The sequence below is a fragment of the Thalassophryne amazonica genome, chromosome 7 (genome assembly GCF_902500255.1).
Source record: "Thalassophryne amazonica chromosome 7, fThaAma1.1, whole genome shotgun sequence".
Classification (NCBI taxonomy): domain Eukaryota; kingdom Metazoa; phylum Chordata; class Actinopteri; order Batrachoidiformes; family Batrachoididae; genus Thalassophryne; species Thalassophryne amazonica.
In genome coordinates this window covers 87,720,336-87,741,617 of record NC_047109.1, presented here as the reverse complement: position 1 = coordinate 87,741,617, position 21,282 = coordinate 87,720,336, and the positions used below count along the sequence as shown (strand labels likewise).

The 21,282-nt window shown below is 40.7% G+C and overlaps 2 protein-coding genes across 4 annotated transcripts in view; one reads left to right on the top strand and one right to left on the bottom strand.

The window, feature by feature from the left end:
* si:ch211-257p13.3 (kinesin-like protein KIFC3) overlaps window positions 1-2,164 on the top strand; it is a 42,954-nt gene extending 40,790 nt beyond the window's left edge. For both annotated transcript variants that reach the window (XM_034174953.1, XM_034174952.1), the window contains 2 exons: window positions 761-990; window positions 1,094-2,164. In XM_034174953.1, the coding sequence (XP_034030844.1) occupies window positions 761-990; window positions 1,094-1,219 (356 nt within the window). In that variant the 3' untranslated portion in view covers window positions 1,220-2,164. The remainder of the gene's footprint in view (window positions 1-760; window positions 991-1,093) is intronic.
* A 484-nt stretch (window positions 2,165-2,648) lies between these two features.
* ccdc12 (coiled-coil domain containing 12) overlaps window positions 2,649-21,282 on the bottom strand; it is a 55,526-nt gene continuing 36,892 nt past the window's right edge. The window contains exons 2-8 of one of the 2 annotated variants that reach the window (XM_034174955.1): window positions 14,534-14,604; window positions 5,462-5,541; window positions 5,177-5,238; window positions 5,060-5,094; window positions 3,697-3,773; window positions 2,952-3,066; window positions 2,649-2,917 (exon numbers count right to left, since the gene is read on the bottom strand). In XM_034174955.1, the coding sequence (XP_034030846.1) occupies window positions 2,972-3,066; window positions 3,697-3,773; window positions 5,060-5,094; window positions 5,177-5,238; window positions 5,462-5,541; window positions 14,534-14,604 (420 nt within the window). In that variant the 3' untranslated portion in view covers window positions 2,649-2,917; window positions 2,952-2,971. Of the gene's footprint in view, window positions 3,067-3,696; window positions 3,774-5,059; window positions 5,095-5,176; window positions 5,239-5,461; window positions 5,542-14,533; window positions 14,605-21,282 lie in introns of both variants that reach the window. The other variant, XM_034174954.1, reaches the window with a different exon arrangement.

Sequence of the window (21,282 nt, the reverse complement as noted above, 5' to 3'; positions counted from 1 at the left end):
TCAGTTCAACATCAAGGTCATAATTTTCCCCCATGCTTGTGTGCTGGGGACATTTAGAACGAATATTTTGAGGAGCTGGTTAAAGTACACCTGTAGTTCCTATTAAATACTAATATAATGTGATATTTCTGACATGACAAATATGACTGACTGTAATTCAGATTCCCTGGAAATTTCTGCTGTGTTTGTGAGCGCATTGCTTTGTTTACATTGTGGACTGTCATTTACTGCCTGGTCCAATATGGCAGCCTGAACTATTCTTAATGTCCGCTCTAATGTTTACTCACCTCTGTGCACCAAATCCATCCATAAATCCATTTTCTATACCAGCTTACCCCAAAAGGGCCACCAGTCTGTCACAGGGCAAAATGAGCCACTGCAATGATCGAAATCAGGCAGGCAGAAAGTAATGTTCAACTAGAAATGGTATAGTCAAGAGTCTTTCTGTTGTTTTTACCCCCTGTAATTCAAACCATGTCCAGAGTCTTTAAACATAAAGCAGTGCTAAAATACCCTCGGCCATATGAGCATAAAAATAGGAACCATAATGTGACCTTTTGACCTCTTAAAATAGGTCAAAGTCTGTGTCCCAATAATGTTCCCTGTGAATCTGAAGGCCCTGGCAGTAATAAGACTGGACTCATGCTGAGCACAGACAGGCAGATCAACGGACGGACGAAAGGCCGTCGCTGTACGCGATGGCCATATTTTGGCCTTGGGTAAAAATAAGCCGGTCATGTTACCTTTCATCTTTTAACAGGTAAGTTAAACCTGGTGGATCTGGCCGGCTCCGAGAGGGTCTGGAAGTCTGGTGCAGAGGGAGAGAGGCTGAAGGAGGCCCAGAACATTAACCGGTCCCTGCTGGCTCTGGGAGACGTCATTCAGGCGCTGAGGGCCCGACAGACTCACATCCCATTCAGGAACTCCCGCCTTACATACTTACTACAGGACTCCCTGGGCAAAGGCAGCAAGACAGTCATGGTGGTGCAGGTAAAAATTAAAAGGTCAAATTTTGCAAACTTTGAGAGGCACCAAATGCAGACACTAAGTTATAACTCTTTGTCTAATACCCCCCAAAACTTGTATACTAAAGGTTTCCGCTTTGGAGAGGAATGTGGGAGAAACGCTGTGCTCACTAAAATTTGCCCAGAGGGTGTGCAAGGTGGAACTGGGCCCTGCAGCCAGGAAGATCGAATCCGGTGGAGGACAATGCGAGTGAGAGACTTCGATCCACTGCTCCTGGGTTTCAGTGTCGGGACAGGACACGACAGACGCACACAAACCAGCCATAACGCTACAGCATATCCAACAAGACCCACAGCAATCCTGCTCAAGGGCTACATTTGTGCATCATTTTCTTCTCCTGCCGTGTTAATCCTTCATGCTAATCTGCAGACGGGCGTTTTTAATCTTCCACACCCACAGTCCAAACGACAGCTGCTTCCCCAAGATTTGATGCTTCCGCAGCGTCACATTTCCTTTATGATGGCTGTGGCGTTTGTCACTGATCTGCACATTACGTAGCAGCACCATCTTCACATACAGTCAACACTTAAGGTAGCAGTTTGAGTATTAATCATTGTGTTATAAGTGTAGTTTGTGAACTTCAATTGCAGTGTTTTTGAAGACTGTTGTAGTTAGAGAAACTGCAGCAAATTTATGGCCCTTTAACTAGTTCAAGTCACCTATTTGGGCAGCTTTAGTCAAACATTTACGAAACAACGAAGAAATGCATATTCGCTTTCGAGCTCTGGTCATTTTACTTGCGAAGTGACGGAGGCTTGAAGTATCTGGCAGTCGGCGGTTTAAGCCTTTATACGATATTATCCCTTCAGGAAAAGAGGACAGCTGGTGAATGGAAGCAGGTGGCGTCGTGCAGCTGTACCGAGCAGACAGTTTGGGCCGACGTTGGACAGATGACGCACTTTACTGTCAGTCATGAGAATTTTGAAGGAGACTCTGTAGTGTTTGCAATACATGTGTATTACATGTACATGTCAAACCAAAGCATTTTATCTGTTCATGTTTGTTCCTCTACTGATCATTGATTGGGTCAAAACTAACTTTTGATTCAAGAGTAGCAACATATAAATGGTGCAGTAACTATTTAATGATAACTGGACTGATTTTACAGCTGTTTCTGAATAAACATGTATTTAAAGTGTATTTTATTGAATTGTAAGAAAACTCATTAGGGCTCATGTGTTAGACAAAATAGCTCCTGTGTGTCCCTCAGCCTGTGTGTGAACAAGAGTTTTGAAATCAAATTGGTTGAACTAAGTAAAAGCGGTCATGAGCACAAAGACAGTAAGAACTGTGACAGTCAGTCAATCATTTGACCCAAATGATTGATCTGTGGCTTACTTACTAGGCCAATTCTGGAATCCACCCACGTATGTACTCATTTGGTTGAAAATCAAATTTCTTGGCCTCTGCCAAAAATAATGCTTTAACGGCAATTTTGGGATGAACCTACACTGACATAAGTTTGACAGAAATCACCAAGACATGGAAGTAGGGCAGCAGACATGACCTTGTCCCCAGTGATTGACCTTTAGCAAATTTGACCTAGTTGGGTAATTCCAGAACCCAACACACAAAAAAAACACACAACTTTGTTAACAGATGATAAAATTAGTCATAAAAAAGACATTTAAAAAATAACAATTTACTTGAAATATAAAGCATTGTAACATATCCAAAAATGTCTATACCACACTTCAAAGAACCATATATACAGGAAGTACCACGTTCTGAAGAAATATTCCCTTGGTGGCTGGATGAAATAACACTTTCCTAGAGATTACAAGAGACCTGTTCAGAGAAGATGAGGTAAATGTCACTTCACTCCCTGCAGAGCTCCAAACAGTTCTGAGTTAGCGATGTAACACGACAGACAGAGCAATGCCAGGTCATCATTCAGAATAAGAGAGGTGGTTCCACTTGTCATCTGTAGTCCGTAATATTACATTCAGTCAGAATCTCCCTCTGCTGTTACTCCTCCACCTGTTCCCACTGCTGCCACCGCTTCAGCCAGCTCCTCCTCATTACCTTTCAGACGCTCCCCTGGAAACACAAAAGACTAGTTGTAAGTGAAGCATTCACCACATTCTTCAAAATCACTCACCATGGGTTTGTGTGGGAATTCTCCTCAACTGGTCCACATCTAATAAGATACACAACTTAATGATGCATTAAAAAAAAAAAAAAAAAAAACGTACACCTACAGACAGGCTGCACCACGTCTTTTAATGCAGCAAAATACGTTTTTTAACCCAAAATGTACCTGCAATTCTATAGCTAAACTGTAATTAATTTATATTTGACTACACACGGTTTAATGGAAGTCATTAAGACAAACATCTTGAGCTAACTAGTAGCTGCATGCAGCATTAATGTCTTCATCTGAAGGCCATGTGAGTAGATCATCACCATCACAACACGAGGGAAAATTTCACTGAAAACTCATTTTGCAGTCTTCTACATCCAGATGTCCATTTTTAAAATACGAATCATACATCAGCTGAGGATTTACATGAGTGATGTAATCATAAAGCTTTAGGACGTTGCCAGAGTCTGGAAACTCCAGAGCAATTAACCTAATAATTCTCACGTCACACCGACACGATGATTGTAGCCTCGGGCAAATTCAGTGAGAAAATGGAAAAATGTAAATTACACTGAGGCGATACTCACAGATGAGCTCAGCTATAGCCAGCTGTGTTTTCCTCTCCATCTGCTCCAGTTTCTTGGCCACATCACGCTTTAAATCCCTACATACAGAATCAGAACGTCAAAACAAGCCTTAGCAACAAAATACACTTAATCAGAAGGGCACTTAGAACAAATACCTGTGTCAATGAACAAGACATCACATTTTGCAACAATTTATTTTAGTATGTCCCTACATCTCTTTTTGAGGACATCATTGTACTATAATTTGAGAAATTGGGACAAGGTGCAACTCAGTGTGTTTGCGCTGGTTTTCTTCCATACAGCTTAACTTTTTCTGATTTGTGGTTCTATCATTTAGCATATTAAACTCAACCTTTTCCGTGTGTTTTGTACAATTTAGCTCATTATTAGAAGGACTTGGCTCATAAGCTTAAAACGTATTTAAAAATTTTCTGGCTCTGTCAATTTATGCAGATCTGCCCAAAAAATTCACAGTAATACCAACTACTGATAAGGTCCAGACGTTCTGCAGTTTATGCTTGAATATCATGACTCAATCACGGATTTATTATCTGAAATGACAGATGCGCTGCTCTAATCATAAGATCGTGTGAACAGGTTCAGCAGGATCTGTGTGCATGTTTACAGAGTGAAGAAAGTCAGCACTTGGAAAAAGAAAGTGCTTTTGCTGCGTTTGTGTTTTCAAACTGTCAAAGCACCTGCTCTTTAAATCATTACTCCACTGGTGTTTTACATTTCCTTATTCATTGGGACAGTTTCTGTGGTATGTTCTACAGAAAGAAACAATCAGTCACATTCACACTCTCTTCTTTGAAAACCAGTCACTCCAAAAATGGCCACTAGGTGTGCGCACATTTGGAAACAATGTCATAAAAAAGGCATCTCATTCAATTTGATGGTTGGTGAAGCATGAGCTAATTGACTTATAAGGTTAGTGACAATTCTCCTCATGACGGGCCTGCTGATCCTCCCCCAGCCCCTCACCCCAATGTGAGAGAAAACCCAGGAGGAGGACATGCAAGAAGAAAAGAAGGACTTTTGAAGGAACCTAAATCATGAACTTATTGCGGAGAGATACAAGCGTTGTACCCAGCACAACTGAACTGACCACACAAACATTTTTCCCCCCCTTTAAGCCACTGGCTGACTGACACCAGCACACAGCTGAGCAGCTGGCACACAACAGTGGTGCAGCTGTCCAAGTGCTTGTGTCACTGACTTGTCATGGCACTGTCCCCTCCCTTTTTAATTCTGAAATGGAGGATTTAGGAATTTCGGCTCTCTTCAACACTCAGCTTGTCTGTCTGAGAACCAGCGGATATCAGTAAAAATACATCTTTGGTAGTCATGAAAAACATCTTACCAATCTGGTTTTCTTGGGGCGAGGTTGGCCAAATCCTGAAGAAAAAAACAACAGCTGAAAACTCAAACACTGAAGCTTCAGACCAAATTGTCAAAGGGAACATAAGTCAGTACTTACCACTTCTTCAATGATCGGCTCTGGGTTAGCCGCTTCTAACTGGTCTTTTACTTTATCTTCCACTGCAAACAACACGTCTTTGTTAAACCTATGATTGAGTGTGGCAGCAGGAATCTCTTAAACAATTAGCTATGATACGCTGTCCGAGTGGATTATGTACTCTTAGGGAGGCGCAAATGAACAATGACATCAACATTACCAATAATCGACAACCAGGGACCATAAAACCAAAGACGACTCCACATTATATTTTCAAAGGTTGTTTGAGAAATGAGACGTTCTCACCCGATTCAGGTTTAGCATTCGGCACCCGTCTTTCCTTCAGCTCTTCATCCTCTGGAGTGTAATTCCTCAGTTTAAGATCTCTGGCGAAAAAACACAAAATGTAACATGAGTGGGTGCAGCAATAGTAAATTATTTATTTGGAAGTCGTTGCTTGGTCTCCTGCACTCTTATTAAACTCCAGGAGGTGGCAGTATTAGCAAACATAGCCTAACAGGGATTACATGACACAAAAGACCATCTGCAAACCTACACAGCTGCACATCGAGTGTCTGGAGGAGTTTAGGAAGAATGTCCCTCTTTATTTGTATGAACACATCTGATTAACAAGTTCCACCTGCTGCTGGGGATGGACTTGAGGAGGGCAGCACACAGCTGAGGAATGCCTTTCTTGAAGTTGAATTATGCCAACTATCAGCACACTCCTGCACAGCAAAAATTCTTGGCAATCTTAGGATATCCCGATCAAAGGTACACCAAGCAGAGAGCGAGAGTCGCATCAGCTGTTGTGATCTTAATGTGGATTGGAGGGTGCACTCCTCATACATTTATCACATCCATGCTGCCCAGACAGACGAATGCCTTGTATGGGCACGGGCTTAAATGCTGGTCATGTTCAGCCTTCATCTGCGGAAGTTCAGTCTTAGTTCATGCATCCCTCTCCCTCTCTTCAACTGAGGCTGCTTTAGCAAAGCAATTAACCTTTCGATCATCACACAACAAATTACCATATTATGCCATTTACAGCATTTACATTTGAATGTATCTGCTGTACAAATGCTAACGACGTGTTCTACAGTCACAATAGTCCCAAATATGTTCTTATACATGTCCTACGTCAGCCACATCAAGGGAGGGAGGGGAGGGTAAAAAAACGCTTTGTTCTGCAATATAGGGCATGAACTGAAATGACAAAAAGAAAAACAACACAGGACTGAAATAACGGAGATTAGCAAACGTTATCTTACCCTAAACACTGATTTGGCCTGACAGCTCCAAAGTCCAGAAGCCTGGACAACAAACACTGAGCCACACTGATATCCAATTTTATCTTTTCAAGTTTGAAAGATTGGTGAGATCTGTCCATGTACTGTAAAAATGGGTGCAATGTAATACCATGAACAAGAGCTCAAACCCATCATTCAGCAGAAAAAAATGATTTAAACATGATACACAATTATTCTAAGATGATCTGCAAAAAGAAAGTTCTAACAATTTGTCCTTAAAAATTGAGTCACATCTTATCGTGTTGTTACCGCATTATTCTGATTGGCTGCAATTAGATTTCAATGCGTTAGAAGCCTTGTATGGAAACGTGAACAACAGCTAACAAATTTGCCCACTGTCCAGTAAACACAAGAATTTAAGGTAACACTGGTCCATGAGCAGCCATACTCAACCAAAGCACTGCTCCTGGTCCCACTTAAAACCTGTAATGTTTATTACCACCTGGAATACAACACTGACCAAAAAAAAAAGTATTTATTATTCTGTTGCTCATTTGTACACTAGGTGGGACAACAACATAGTAAAACTCATGCATACAGTGCATCCAGGAACGTATTCTGGATGGCAGCAAAGTGACTTAGTTGTTAGCACTGTTGCCTCACAGCAAGAAGGTCATGGGCTCGATTCCCACCGGTGACTTTTCTGTGTGGAGTTTGCATGTTCTCCACTTGTTTGCATTGGTTTCCTCCCACATCCAAAGACATGCAGGTTATCAATAGGAAACTTTATAATTGTCCAGGGCTCCCTTGCAAAACAGATCTCAATCTTAATGGGACTAACCTGGTTAAATAAAGGTTAAATTAAAAATACTAATCATTCACAGCGCTTAATTTTTTCCTCATTTTGTTATGTTACAGCCTTTTTCCAAAATTGATTAAATTCATTCCCCCCCCCCAAACTTCTATACACAATACCCCATAAGGACAATGTGAAAAAAGTTTTGAGACTTGCATATTTACAAAACAACAACTAAGAAATCACATGTAAATAAATATTCATAGACCTTGCCATGAAGCACAAAATTAAGCTCAGGTGCATCTTCTTCTCACTGATCATCCTTGAGATGTTTCTACATCTTAACTGGAGTCCACCTGGGGTAAATTCAGTTTATTGGACATGATTTGGAAAGTCACACGCCTGTCTACATATAAGGTCCCACAGCTGACGGTGCATGTCAGAGCACAAACCAAGAATGAAGTCAAAGGAATTGTCTGTAGACCTCAGACAGGATTGTCACAAGGCACAAACCTGGGGAAGGGTAAAGAAACCTTTCTGCTGCTTTGAAGATCCCAATGAGCCCAGTGGTCTCCATCATCCATAAATGGAAGCACTTTGGATCCACCAGGACTATTCCTAGAACTGGCCTTAGTCAGGGAGGTGACTAAGAACAGGACAACTCTGTGAATGTCCTTGAGTGCCCCAGCCAGAGCCCAGACCTGAATCCGAATGAACATCTCTGGAGAGATCGTAAAATGACTGAGCTCCGACCCTTCCCATGCAACCTGATGAAGCTTGAGAGGTGGTACAAAGAATAATGGGCAAAACTACCAAAAGATAAGTGCGCCAAGCTTGTGGCATCATATTCAAGAACACTTGAGGCTGTAATTGCTGCCATCAACCAAGCATTGAGTAAAGGATGTGAATAGTTACGTATATGTGATTTCTTAGGTTTTCTGTTTTTTAATTTTTAATAAATTTACTAAAATGAAAAAAAAAAGTCATGTTTTTATGGGGTGTTTTGAGGAAAAAAATTAATTCACTCCATTTTGGAATAAGGCTGTAACATAAAATGTGGAAAAAGTGAAGCGCTGTGAATACTTTCCGGATGCACCGTACACACACCAACCAAACAGAATCAAACTATAAACAGTCTACCCTGAAGCATGTTTAAGCTCAACAAACCTTTCTTCCTTTTGAGATTTATTACATGCCACCTTGTCTGCAAACAGAAAATTTGGTGTGAGGGAAGCACACGCAGAGAACAAAAGAGCTCCAGGAACATAAATATCCAGGGCAAATGTCACTGCAACCCACCTGTTAATCTTGTTTACATAAATAATTTAAAGTAAGGATAGTGAGAGTAAACAAAAGGATTAATAATGGCACAGAGCTAAAAGGGATCCTAAATGTGTTTAGGTAAGTAAAAAGGTTGAGCCTGGTACTGTCGGAAATGGTGCACGTTGGCCAAAACATACATCATCTGCAAACCATGAGCCAATTCTCCATATGTAGATTACCATGTTAGTGAGATCAAAGTGTTGACAACATGACATGATCCTGGATTGCTTTTAGTTCTTTAGAATAGATGCTGGATTGGTTGTCACAGCAACAAACTGGAAAGGGTAAAGCTACGTGGGAGCAGGTTACTTCAATGTAAACAGGATTAAATGGCAGACATAAACATGCCAGGCAATCAGTCCAACAATGCACCAGCTGTGATCTGGGCATGGTTATGATGCACAGGTCAACCCCTAACCCACAGGCACCCACAAGCTGGCCCTCGGGTTGGGCAGCTGTAGGTAATCTTGGTGAAAAAATAGTGGCCAAGTTGGGTCAAAGAGTGGCAAATCAGAATTCCCACTAAGTAATTAATCATTTAGAGATATATTACACGCTCGCTAAATGGCATGCAACAACAGGCTAGATGTGATTACTTTCATCATTTTCCCTTTTCAAACAGTGCGCTCTGCTTGATGTGCTGCGTTCACGTCAGCAGTTTGTAGGTGGCAACACACACTATGTTTGTATTCAGTGGATGGAGAGAGAGAGAGAGAGAAAAGTCAGAAACAAGAAAGAATTTTACAACAGGTTGGATTTGGGTCATAAATCGCCACATATTTTTGCAGGTGGGGCAGTGAGGACTGGCTGTCATAATGGGTCGGGCAGGTGTTAAAAAAATAAATAAATAAATAAAATAAAACAACCCTGACCCGTGTGTCACCAACGCATTGACAACAAGTGAAGAATTCCATGTGGCGAGAACACTGTCACAATCCTTCAGCACAGTGATTCTCAATCTTTTTACAATAAGTACCACCTTAGAAAATATTTGGCTTTCCAAGTACCGCCATTACAACTGGAATTAAAATAATTCTATTCAACTCAATTTATTTATATAGTGCCAAATCACTAGATAGTTGCTCCAAGGCACTTCACAAAACTAAGGTCTAACCTTATCCACTCCCTGAGCAAACACACTGGCAACAGTGGTGAAGAAAAACTCCCTGGAAGAATTAAAGGGTATGAAGAAACTAAGCTAGCATAGAGCAATTTACACATCTTGACCTGCCCGCTACATTCTGGGATCTTTGTTACAACACAACAGCTCAAAATAGCAGAAAACAGTGTGGATTATGATGATTTAGATCAGTTTAAACTGAAGTTGACAGCCTAAAGTGTTTTTGCATTCATCATGAACGGCCTGTGACATCCAGGACTGTGTCCGGCAGTAAAGAAGAACTGATTTCTCTCACATACACGGCATCGGTCCAGAATCCACAATGCATTTTGACAGAGGAGGAGGACAGAAAAATTGTCAAAATGGCTGCATGTCCTTGCAAATTAGAGCATGGATACCTGATCCAGGCCCGACGAGTTGGGTCGGACTGGACAAATATTTCAAAATGACACTCAGGTTGGGTTGGTTCGGTCAAATCAGCACAAAGACACTGACCATACAGAACCTTTGTGAAACGATGTCATAGTGCTGCCTCTGTAACCTCAGTCACTCATAAATAATGTTATTGTTGTTAACAGTGTAATTTAATGTACTTTCTTTCCTTGGTGGATCATTAATAAGATTTATTTTTGCCGTGAGCAGAATGCTGAAGTGTGGCAGTTGGCATTACGTTGAGGTGATGGTCTAGTGGTTAAAGCGTTGGGCTTGAGACCAGAGGATCCTCGGTTCAAATCCCAGCCTGAGGGTTTGAACCTTGGGCAAGGTCCTTAATCCCCTAGTTGCTCCCGGTGTGTAGTGATTACCTAGGATGGCAGCACCCTGACATCAGGGTGAATGTGAGGCACTATTTGTAAAGCGCTTTGAGTGTCTGATGCAGATGGAAAAGCACTATATAAATGCAGTCCATTTAAGCAACACACAAAATAAATAAAAAGTCTTATTCTGACCTGCTGCATCCTTTCAGACAGATTTATCATCACATCCTGACAGAAATTATTGTCATGGTATAATATATATTATAGATATAACTCTTTTATATTGTATTTCTATAATACAACTCTGTGGGCCGAGCCGGACTCTTACGAAGCATTGCTTTATTTTGCTTTATTTGCAGAGCCGATTCCAACTCTTATGAAGCTTTGCTTCATTTCGTATCACTTTCAGCAGAGAGCAAAATAACATGTGAGTAAACTGCATCTCATCACCAGTGAACAGACGATCACAGGTGAGGTAAACTTGCAGTGGAGTTTAAGATTTCAAAACTGGGCATGTCATTATAACACAAAATACTGCATTAGAGGGCAGAAGCTAACAAGCTAATTAGTGAAATTGTACAAGGCACAGTTTGCTGACCTGCCATTGTTTCTCTTGTTATCTTACACAGTATTGTTCCGAGTAGAATGAAAGTTATATTCCCTCCTTTTTTCCAGAGTAGTCTTTCCATTTGAAAGCACAGTTTCTTAAATTTACTCATTCCCCAAAATACACAACATCTCTATCAGTCAAATCTTCTTGTTTTTAGGATGATTGGCAATGATGTATTATCCCCACCTTCCGTTCCGAAGTGTCTATCACAGTACAGTTTGGAGCAGTTTGTCACAGGTGTAGATGGCCATAGATGATAATATATATATACACACACACACACACACACACACACACACACACACACACACACACACACACACACACACACACACACACACACACACAAACCCTGGCAAAAATTATTGAATCACCGGCCTCGGAGGATGTTCATTCAGTTGTTTAATTTTGTAGAAAAAAAGCAGATCACAGACATGACACAAAACTAAAGTCATTTCAAATGGCAACTTTCTGGCTTTAAGAAACACTATAAGAAATCAGGAAAAAACATTGTGGCAGTCAGTAACGGTTACTTTTTTAGACCAAGCAGAGGGAAATAAATATGGAATCACTCAATTCTGAGGAAAAAATTATGGAATCATGAAAAACAAAAGAACGCTCCAACACATCACTAGTATTTTGTTGCACCACCTCTGGCTTTTATAACAGCTTGCAGTCTCTGAGGCATGGACTTAATGAGTGACAAACAGTACTCTTCATCAATCTGGCTCCAACTTTCTCTGATTGCTGTTGCCAGATCAGCTTTACAGGTTGGAGCCTTGTCATGGACCATTTTCTTCAACTTCCACCAAAGATTTTCAATTGGACTAAGATCCGGACTATTTGCAGGCCATGACATTGACCCTATGTGTCTTTTTGCAAGGATTGTTTTCACAGTTTTTGCTCTATGGCAAGATGCATTATCATCTTGAAAAATGATTTCATCATCCCCAAACATCCTTTCAATTGATGGGATAAGAAAAGTGTCCAAAATATCAACGTAAACTTGTGCATTTATTGATGATGTAATGACAGCCATCTCCCCAGTGCCTTTACCTGACATGCAGCCCCATATCATCAATGACTGTGGAAATTTACATGTTCTCTTCAGGCAGTCATCTTTATAAATCTCATTGGAACGGCACCAAACAAAAGTTCCAGCATCATCACCTTGCCCGATGCAGATTCGAGATTCATCGCTGAATATGACTTTCATCCAGTCATCCACAGTCCACGATTGCTTTTCCTTAGCCCATTGTAACCTTGTTTTTTTCTGTTTAGGTGTTAATGATGGCTTTCGTTTAGCTTTTCTGTATGTAAATCCTATTTCCTTTAGGCAGTTTCTTACAGTTCGGTCACAGACGTTGACTCCAGTTTCCTCCCATTCGTTCCTCATTTGTTTTGTTGTGCATTTGGCCTGCAAATAGTCCGGATAGTTCTTTTGTTTTTCATGATTCCATCATTTTTTCCTCAGAATTGAGTGAGTCCATATTTTTTTTCCCTCTGCTTGGTCTAAAAAAGTAACCGTTACTGACTGCCACAATTATTTTTCCTGATTTCTTATAGTGTTTCTTAAAGCCAGAAAGTTGCTATTTGAAATGACTTTAGTTTTGTGTCATGTCTGTGATGTGCTTTTTTTCTACAAAATTAAACAACTGAATGAACATCCTCCGAGGCCGGTGATTCCATAATTATTGCAAGGGGTTGTGTATATATAGAGAGAATTGGACCTCCTAAACTAAAAAAAAAAACAAAAAAAAAAATCTAAGGTAACAGTCTGGAAAATATATAATTTTAAGAATATTATTAGATGATAGAAGCTCATACAGAAGCCAGGCCTGGTGTTGGGGCTCGTGCGCGACTGCCTGGTGGTCGGGCCTTAGCCCATAGGGCCCGGCCGGGCTCAGCCCGAAAGAGCAAAGTGGGCCCGCCCTCCTGTGGGTTCACCACCTGCAGAGGGGGCCATGCGGGTCGGGTGCAGAGAGGACTGGGTGGCGGTCGAGGGCGGGTGGCCCGGCGGCAAGTAAGGGAAGTAAGGGATGCTGTTAAGCTGAAGAAGGAGTCCTACTTGTCTTTGTTGGAAGGTGGGACCACGAAGGCAGCTGACAGGTACCGGCAGGCCAAGCGTGCTGCAGCCCGTGCGGTCGCAGAGGCAAAAACTCGGGTCTGGGAGGAGTTCGGGGAGGCCATGGAGGAGGACTATCGGTCGGCCTCGAAGAAATTCTGGCAAACCGTCCGACGCCTCAGGAGGCGGAAGCAGCTCTCCACCAACACTGCCTACGGTGCGGGTCGGGAGCTGTTGACCCTGACTGGGGATGTTGTCGGGCGGTGGAAGGAATACTTCGAGGATGAGGTCACAAACACAGCAGCATCAAAAAAAAAAAAAAGAATTAAACTATCCTTCATGGAGAATTTCTGTGTTCCAAGGATAAAATGATTACTTGTCATTTCGTTGGATACTGCCTAATGTTTGGAGTGTGTATTATGAATTTCCACTTCAAGGCTGCTGAAGCATCAAAGAGAACCGGTGAGAAATTGATAACTGACCCGAGTGTGGCCCTCCCAAACTGTTTAGCGTGTTCTGTGGCTGATGAGGAAGACGGCCAACAGAGTTCAAGTGTTTACGTGAGCATAAAGTTACCTTCTCAATTCACAGCAGCAAAAAAAAAAAAAGGTGACAGAAAATAATGAGTTTTCATTTCATTAAGCCTCAGAAATCTTATGTACAGGGAGAATGTACAGACTTTTACCTCCTTCCATCTTTTTTTATTACTTGTAAATAAGGTTATTGCTTGCTTTAAAGTCATCTTGAAAGTATGATAACCCAGAGGTAGCTGAAAGAAAATTCTGTACATTGCTCTGACTTCCTAAAATTCTCTGTATGATGTATGAGTTTAAAAGAAATACTTCATGGCAAACTTGTTGATCACAGAGTTCTTTTATGCTCCAGTCGGGCAATCTGATCTCCTATTCATTTTTAATACACGTCACAGTAAGTATAGTGTGATGATTACACACTCTGCTACAGACCTGTTCTTCAACTTAAGAAGACACTGACGTACATTCAGCTGTGATCTATTCTCTTTGCAGACAAACTGCTAAATTAGGCCGATAAACTTTGCAGCGGTGGAGAGCGCTCTGTCCTATTGTACTGGAGGAAACGGCGGCACTCCCTCAGCGCACCGTCATTAAATATAAACAATGGAAAAAAGGTCCTGCAGGACAGGAAAGATGGCTACTCAACTACCGACTAAAACAAAGTTCAGTCAGCTGCAGGATATTTACCCTGCTAATAGCGCGGGGCTGTGACCTTGTTGAGCGTAAACAATGAAGCCTACAACCTGCACGCTGTTAGCAGAAGACATCATCTGCATGAAGGCCAAATAAATGCTGTGATCGATAATTTCCTCATCATCTTAAAATCCCAGCTAAAGGGATAAGAATGAGAGAGCAATGCTGATGTTTTTACAGAAAAGCGGGGGGGGGGGGGGCAACCCTCTGTGGCTGTGGTGCAGCGAACCAACCTGTGTCTCTCTGTCATCTCCTCTCCAAAAGCTTTTTTCTTCTCTGGCTCCCCATCGTCCTGCTCTCTGCCCTGTTAGAAAATAGATCATCACGTATTCAGTGAATATCCAGTTTGCTAAAAAGTATTCTGAGACACAGTACTCATTAGCAGTCTGGCCACAACTAAAACTCTGTTTGGCCAAAAAGTGACGGAATTATTTTTATAAAGCTGAAGAATGACTCAGGCTCAAAAGTTTTTCTGTAAGATTGTGATCATTTTTCCTTGGGATCTGCCCCCCCCCCAAAAAAAAATCCATATTGGGTGGACTGTAATAGCAACCAATTTCAGAGATGTGTTTCTGTATCACTTCACATTACATATGAAGCCTATTATTTGCAGAGGCAAAAGGTGCATGGGGGGGGGGGGGGGGCTCTAACACGTTTCCTGAAATTAAATGCCAAATTTACACAGTAAAATTGATTATTTCTCTGTAATTTTTAAGGTGTTTTAGCTCTGAGAATCAGATTATTATGTGCTCCAGGATGGACTGTTGGAATTAAAAAAAGTGGGGTCAGATAAGGTCAGTGCTGGTGCTGGGTGTGGATGCATCCACCACGCAATGAAACCGCTCTGGATCCTGCCTGGCAACCAGACAGGAAGATGACGGTTTCCTCCCTACCTCCCAAAAGTAGTCATTTATCTGCCACCAAAAGGGCCTCCACAACAGACCCGACATGGATCTTCATGTTGATTTGGCACAGGTTTTATACCAGATGCCCTTCATGACGCAACTCCACATTACATACAAAGGGTGGTCTTGAACTGGGAGCCTTCTGCTTTGGAGCCACAACCCTGCCCAGCCAGTTTCCAGTTGCAGGAGCCCTCAGCACTGAGCCCCCCCTGTGTGTATGCCTCAGGCTTACTTAATGAGTTAACAGTTTACTACGTTTGTTTGGTTGAGAAAAATAAAGGTCTCCATGTGTAACAGGTGGATCACAGTTCTTCACTTTGTACTTTTTACACAACAGCAGGTCATTACTGTTATTGTCACTTACTATGAAGTCATTTTTACAAGAAAGTAGTTGCAAACAACACTGCCTGATTTCATACCTGATGCATCTCATAATGTGACACTATTATTAAGTTCATTAAATTAAAATTTAAAAACCATGCATAATGTTTTAAACTCATTTTATTATTAACCGGAGCGAGCCGCGGCCTCAATTTTATCTAAAGACTGGGTCTTTTAGTGAAGCTTAGGGCTGGTGGCCGGCGATCACCTTAGTATTTTTTCTGTTTTTCTTGTTGTTGCTAAATGCTGATAAATTATACCTTATTTGTTGTCTTTCTGCCACCTGATTCTGTTTTTTTCTCTCTGTTTAAGGTGCAGTTCCATCCAGAGATGGGGGTGGGTGTTGTTCTTCTGCAGGCCTCCCGTCTTGTGCACCAGCACAGACTCCCAAAATTTCCTGTACTGTCTATTGTGTCAGTAGCATGGCCCAAGCAGAAGGTCACCCCTTTGAGTCTGGTCTGCTTGAGGTTTCTTCCTCAAATCATCAGAGGGAGTTTTTCCTTACCACTGTCACCTGTGTGCTTGCTCTAAGGCCTAATTGAAAAATAATGAAGCCAAAGTGTGACATAACCATCAAAATTTAAAAGTGGTCTTTTTTGTAAAATGTTATCATTTTAGATATGGTTATATATCAGAGTTTCAATATTTCTATTGGTCTCGGTTCAGCCATTGCTAGAAATTATCAGTGCATATATACTATAATGTGCTAGAGCGTAACGCTTGTGACAACAGTTGTAGGTATCTTCTTTAATCAATCAATCAATCAACTTTTTTTCTTGTATAGCGCCAAATCACAACAAACAGTTGCCCCAAGGCGCTCCACATTGCAAGGCAAGGCCATACAATAATTATGAAACACAGTCTACGTCTAAAGCAACATAACCAAGGGATGGTCCAGGGTCACCCGATCCAGCCCTAACTATAAGCCTTAGCGAAAAGGAAAGTTTTAAGCCTAATCTTAAAAGTAGAGAGGGTATCTGTCTCCCTGATCTGAATTGGGAGCTGGTTCCACAGGAGAGGAGCCTGAAAGCTGAAGGCTCTGCCTCCCATTCTACTCTTACAAACCCTAGGAACTACAAGTAAGCCCGCAGTCTGAGAGCGAAGCGCTCTAATGGGGTAATATGGTACTATGAGGTCCCTAAGATAAGATGGGACCTGATTATTCAAAACCTTATAAGTAAGAAGAAGAATTTTAAATTCTATTCTAGCATTAACAGGAAGCCAATGAAGGGAGGCCAACACGGGTGAGATATGCTCTCTCCTGCTAGTCCCCGTCAGTACTCTAGCTGCAGCATTCTGAACCAACTGAAGGCTTTTTAGGGAACTTTTAGGACAACCTGATAATAATGAATTACAATAGTCCAGCCTAGAGGAAACAAATGCATGAATTAGTTTTTCAGCATCACTCTGAGACAAGACCTTTCTGATTTTAGAGATATTGCGTAAATGCAAAAAGGCAGTCCTACATATTTGTTTAATATGCGCTTTGAATGACATATCCTGATCAAAAATAACTCCAAGATTTCTCACAGTATTACTAGAGATCAGGGAAATGCCATCCAGAGTAACGATCTGGTTAGACACCATGCTTCTAAGATTTGTGGGGCCTAGTACAATAACTTCAGTTTTATCTGAGTTTAAAAGCAGGAAATTAGAGCTAATTGGTGCGTATCCTCTGGCTTCATGGATAGATAAAGCTGGGTATCATCTGCGTAACAATGAAAATTTAAGCAATACCGTCTAATAATACTGCCCAAGGGAAGCATGTATAAAGTGAATAAAATTGGTCCTAGCACAGAACCTTGTGGAACTCCATAATTAACTTTAGTCTGTGAAGAAGATTCCCCATTTACATGAACAAACTGTAATCTATTAGACAAATATGATTCAAACCACCGCAGCGCAATGCCTTTAATACCTATGACATGCTCTAATCTCTGTAATAAAATTTTATGGTCAACAGTATCAAAAGCAGCACTGAGGTCCAACAGAACAAGCACAGAGATAAGTCCACTGTCCGAAGTCATAAGAAGATCATTTGTAACCTTCACTAATGCTGTTTCTGTACTATGATGAATTCTAAAACCTGACTGAAACTCTTCAAATAGACCATTCCTCTGCAGGTGATCAGTTAGCTGTTTTACAACTACCCTCTCAAGAATCTTTGAGAGAAAAGGAAGGTTGGAGATTGGCCTATAATTAGCTAAGATAGCTGGGTCAAGTGATGGCTTTTTAAGTAATGGTTTAATTACTGCCACCTTAAAGGCCTGTGGTACATAACCAACTAACAAAGATAGTCTGCAGAAGCCTGAAACAAAGAAATTCTGTCCATTAGTTCCTGGTTTTATTGAAGCAATATAATTATTATATTGAAGCAGAGAAGGAGATATAGCTAAGGTTTTGACACAAATAAATCAAGGACTTATTCTCAGCGTTACGCTTGCGACAGTTTTACCTTGCGTTAGAAACATGATGTTTTTTCTAGGAAATGACATTTCTACCTTTACAAAAATGTATTACTGTGTGTTAGTATGAAGCACAAACAAACAAACTGACAAAATACAAGGTTATTTCTTTAACATTCAACTTTAAATGATAATGCTAAATATCAATGCCACACAAAATTGATGAAAAAAGTGCTATTTTTGGGGTAAATTTTGTGCATATCTCTGGAACTGTGTGGAATTTTTTCATGAAATTTTCAGTACCTGTCAAAGAGACTAAAGACAACTCACAGATAAATCTGGATGGTGCTAAATAAAATAATGGCTTGTTCATGACAAATGCAATGCAAATCAGCAGTTAGGCCTCATTAACGCCTTAGCCACTAGACCATCACCTCCCCAACACCTGCTGGTGTTCTTTTATGGTTTTGTTTTTTTAATTTTTTAATTCAGTTTTCTCTGTTTTTATTATGCTGTGTGAAGCCCCTTGAGGCAATCTCATCGCAAATTGGCGCTATATAAATGAATAAATTTGAAATTTTGAATTATTTTTGAACTAGGCCCTAAGAGTTGGTGAGGTTAGATCTTACTTGTGTGAAGCGCCTTGAGGGAACTTTGAGATTTGGTGCTATATAAATGAAAATAAAGTGAAACTGAAAAATAATGTTTCCAACAACAAAGTGGCAGGACGTGTTGTTTGCTATAATTTAACTGAGCAGCATTCTGTGACTATAATGGGGTTTTAAGAGCCAATGCAAAAATGTAGCCCAGTGCCCCATAGCACTTTATTCTACCGTTGGCCATAACTCAGCATTACCAAATACAACTGTCCACCTACCACATAAATAGTATTAAAGAGCAGCAGCATTCAGACAGTCTTAGTGAAGCACAGACAAGCCTAGACTACCATACAGTATAGTATATAACCCAGCACTAAGATGTAGTACTGTTGGGTTTTTACAAACAGTTTATATTTAAAGAGTTCTCAAATTCTGAATGTGCATTAGCGTGCATTTGCATTTTTTCTCTCTGTTTTGAATCACTGTGTGGCTAATCAATTTCCCATGGGGCTAATTTAAACTGCCATAAATTAGCCACTACAGCTGACACTTTTTGAATACCAGAGAAAATCCTGAGAGGTGATACATGTCACCATCTGAGAGAACCATTCCACCACAGCAACAACAAATCCTTTGAAATCTCTAACAGAACAACCAGACCAGCAGTAGGTGTAGCCAACCACAACAATCTGGCCATTTAAAGATCTGCAGACTTCAGAGCATTTCCACTACAATGCAGAGGTTTTCAAGCTACCTATTCTTCAATGAAAGATGTCCATCCTTGCTGAGAGAAAACCTGTTCCAGGTGCCCAAATGCATGATCCACCAATACCACATTTTCTCAAATACAGACATGAACCTGAGGCCAAATAATTTAACAGCCATCGTTGATATTCCATCTCTAACTAATAGATTAAAAGCAGTAATAGAATTTATGCTTCCATTTGCATGGCAAAACATTTTATTAAAATAAGTGTTCAAGTACTCTTTGCTCAGCAACCTGACAATGTTTACAAACCAAAAGTTCAATTTGTGTAGCGTCTCTGCTACTGAGGTTCATCAAAATCAACCATTTTGAAGAGCAAGGCCCACTTCCTAAACACATGTAACCAATGCGGAAAACATGACATAACTGGACTGCAGAAAATACTGAAAAAAAAAGAGGAGTCTAAACAAAGGACAGTGTACCCCACCTTGCTTGCATTTTCCTGAAGAGGCTTCCTGTCTACCTGTGAGAACAATTCAGGAGACTGACTCATTCTTGAACTGCAGTACAAAACTAGGAAAACAATCCCAGGGTTTAGGAATGTCAACACTTGTTCAGCAAACACTGTTAGCTAGGCCTGTCTGCTTCTGTGCAACAGCAGCTTCATGAAATACTGCCATAACAGTGTCTCAAACTTTGATCAAGGTTTACTACTGCAAGAAACTACATAATCAAAACTGAAGGCTCGCCAAAGGACAACACAGGAAGTGTGAGATATTTCACTGAATCACAAACGGGGTTTCACCTTCTGCATATGATAACACAGAGGACAATCTGAAAATATCAGTCCAAAACAGTGCTTGGGTCCACAGATCTAAATGATGGCAAATAAGTATTCAACTTTTCAAGATTTTCATATGCATGATACTGTGGGGTAAAAAAGTATTTAGTCAGTCCCTGATTGTGCACGTTCTCCTACTTAGAAAGATGAGAGAGGTCTGTAATTTTCATCATTGGTACATTGAGAAACAAAATGAGAAAAAATTCCAGAAAATCACATTGTAGGATTTTTAAAGAATTTATTTGTAAATTATGGCGGAAAATAACTATATGGTCAAAAACAAAAATTCAACTCAATACTTTGTAACATAATCTTTGTTGGCAATGACAGAGGTCAAACGTTTCCTGTAAGTCTTCACCAGGTTTGCACACACAGTGGCTGATATTTTGGCCCATTTTGGCCCTCCATGCAGGTCTCCGCTAGAGCAGTGATGTTTTGGGGCTGTCACTGGGTAACACAGACTTTCAACTCCCTCCACAAATTTTCTATAGGGTTGATGTCTGGAGACTGGCTTGGCCACTCCAGGACCTTGAAATGCTTTTTACGGAGCCACTCCTTTATTGCCCGAGTGGTGTGTTTGGGATCATTGTCATGCTGGAAGACCCAGCCACGTTGCATCTTCAATGCTCTTAATGAAGGAAGGAGGTACTGGCTTAAAATCTCACGATACATGGCCCCGTTCATTCTTCCCTTAACACAGATCGGTCGTCCTGTCCCCTTTGCAGAAAAACAGTCCCACAGCATGATGTTTTCACCCCACATGCTTCACAGTAGGTATGGTGTTCTTGGGATGCAATTCAGCATTCTTCTTCCTCCAAACACGACGAGTTGAGCTTTTACCAAAATGTTCTATTTTGGTTTCATCTGACCACCACTTTGTTATTGACCAAATACTTATTTTCCACCATAATTTACAAATAAATTATTTAAAAATCCTACAATTTGATTTCCTGGGTTTTTTTCCTCATTTTGTCTCTCATATAGTTGAAGTGTACCAAGGATGAAAATTACAGACCTCTCTCATCTTTCTACATAGGAGAACTTGCACAATCAGGGACTGACTAAATACTTTTTTACCCCACTGTACAATATGAACTTTGTATTATTATTATCATGATTATTATTATTAATCCCTTACATCTACA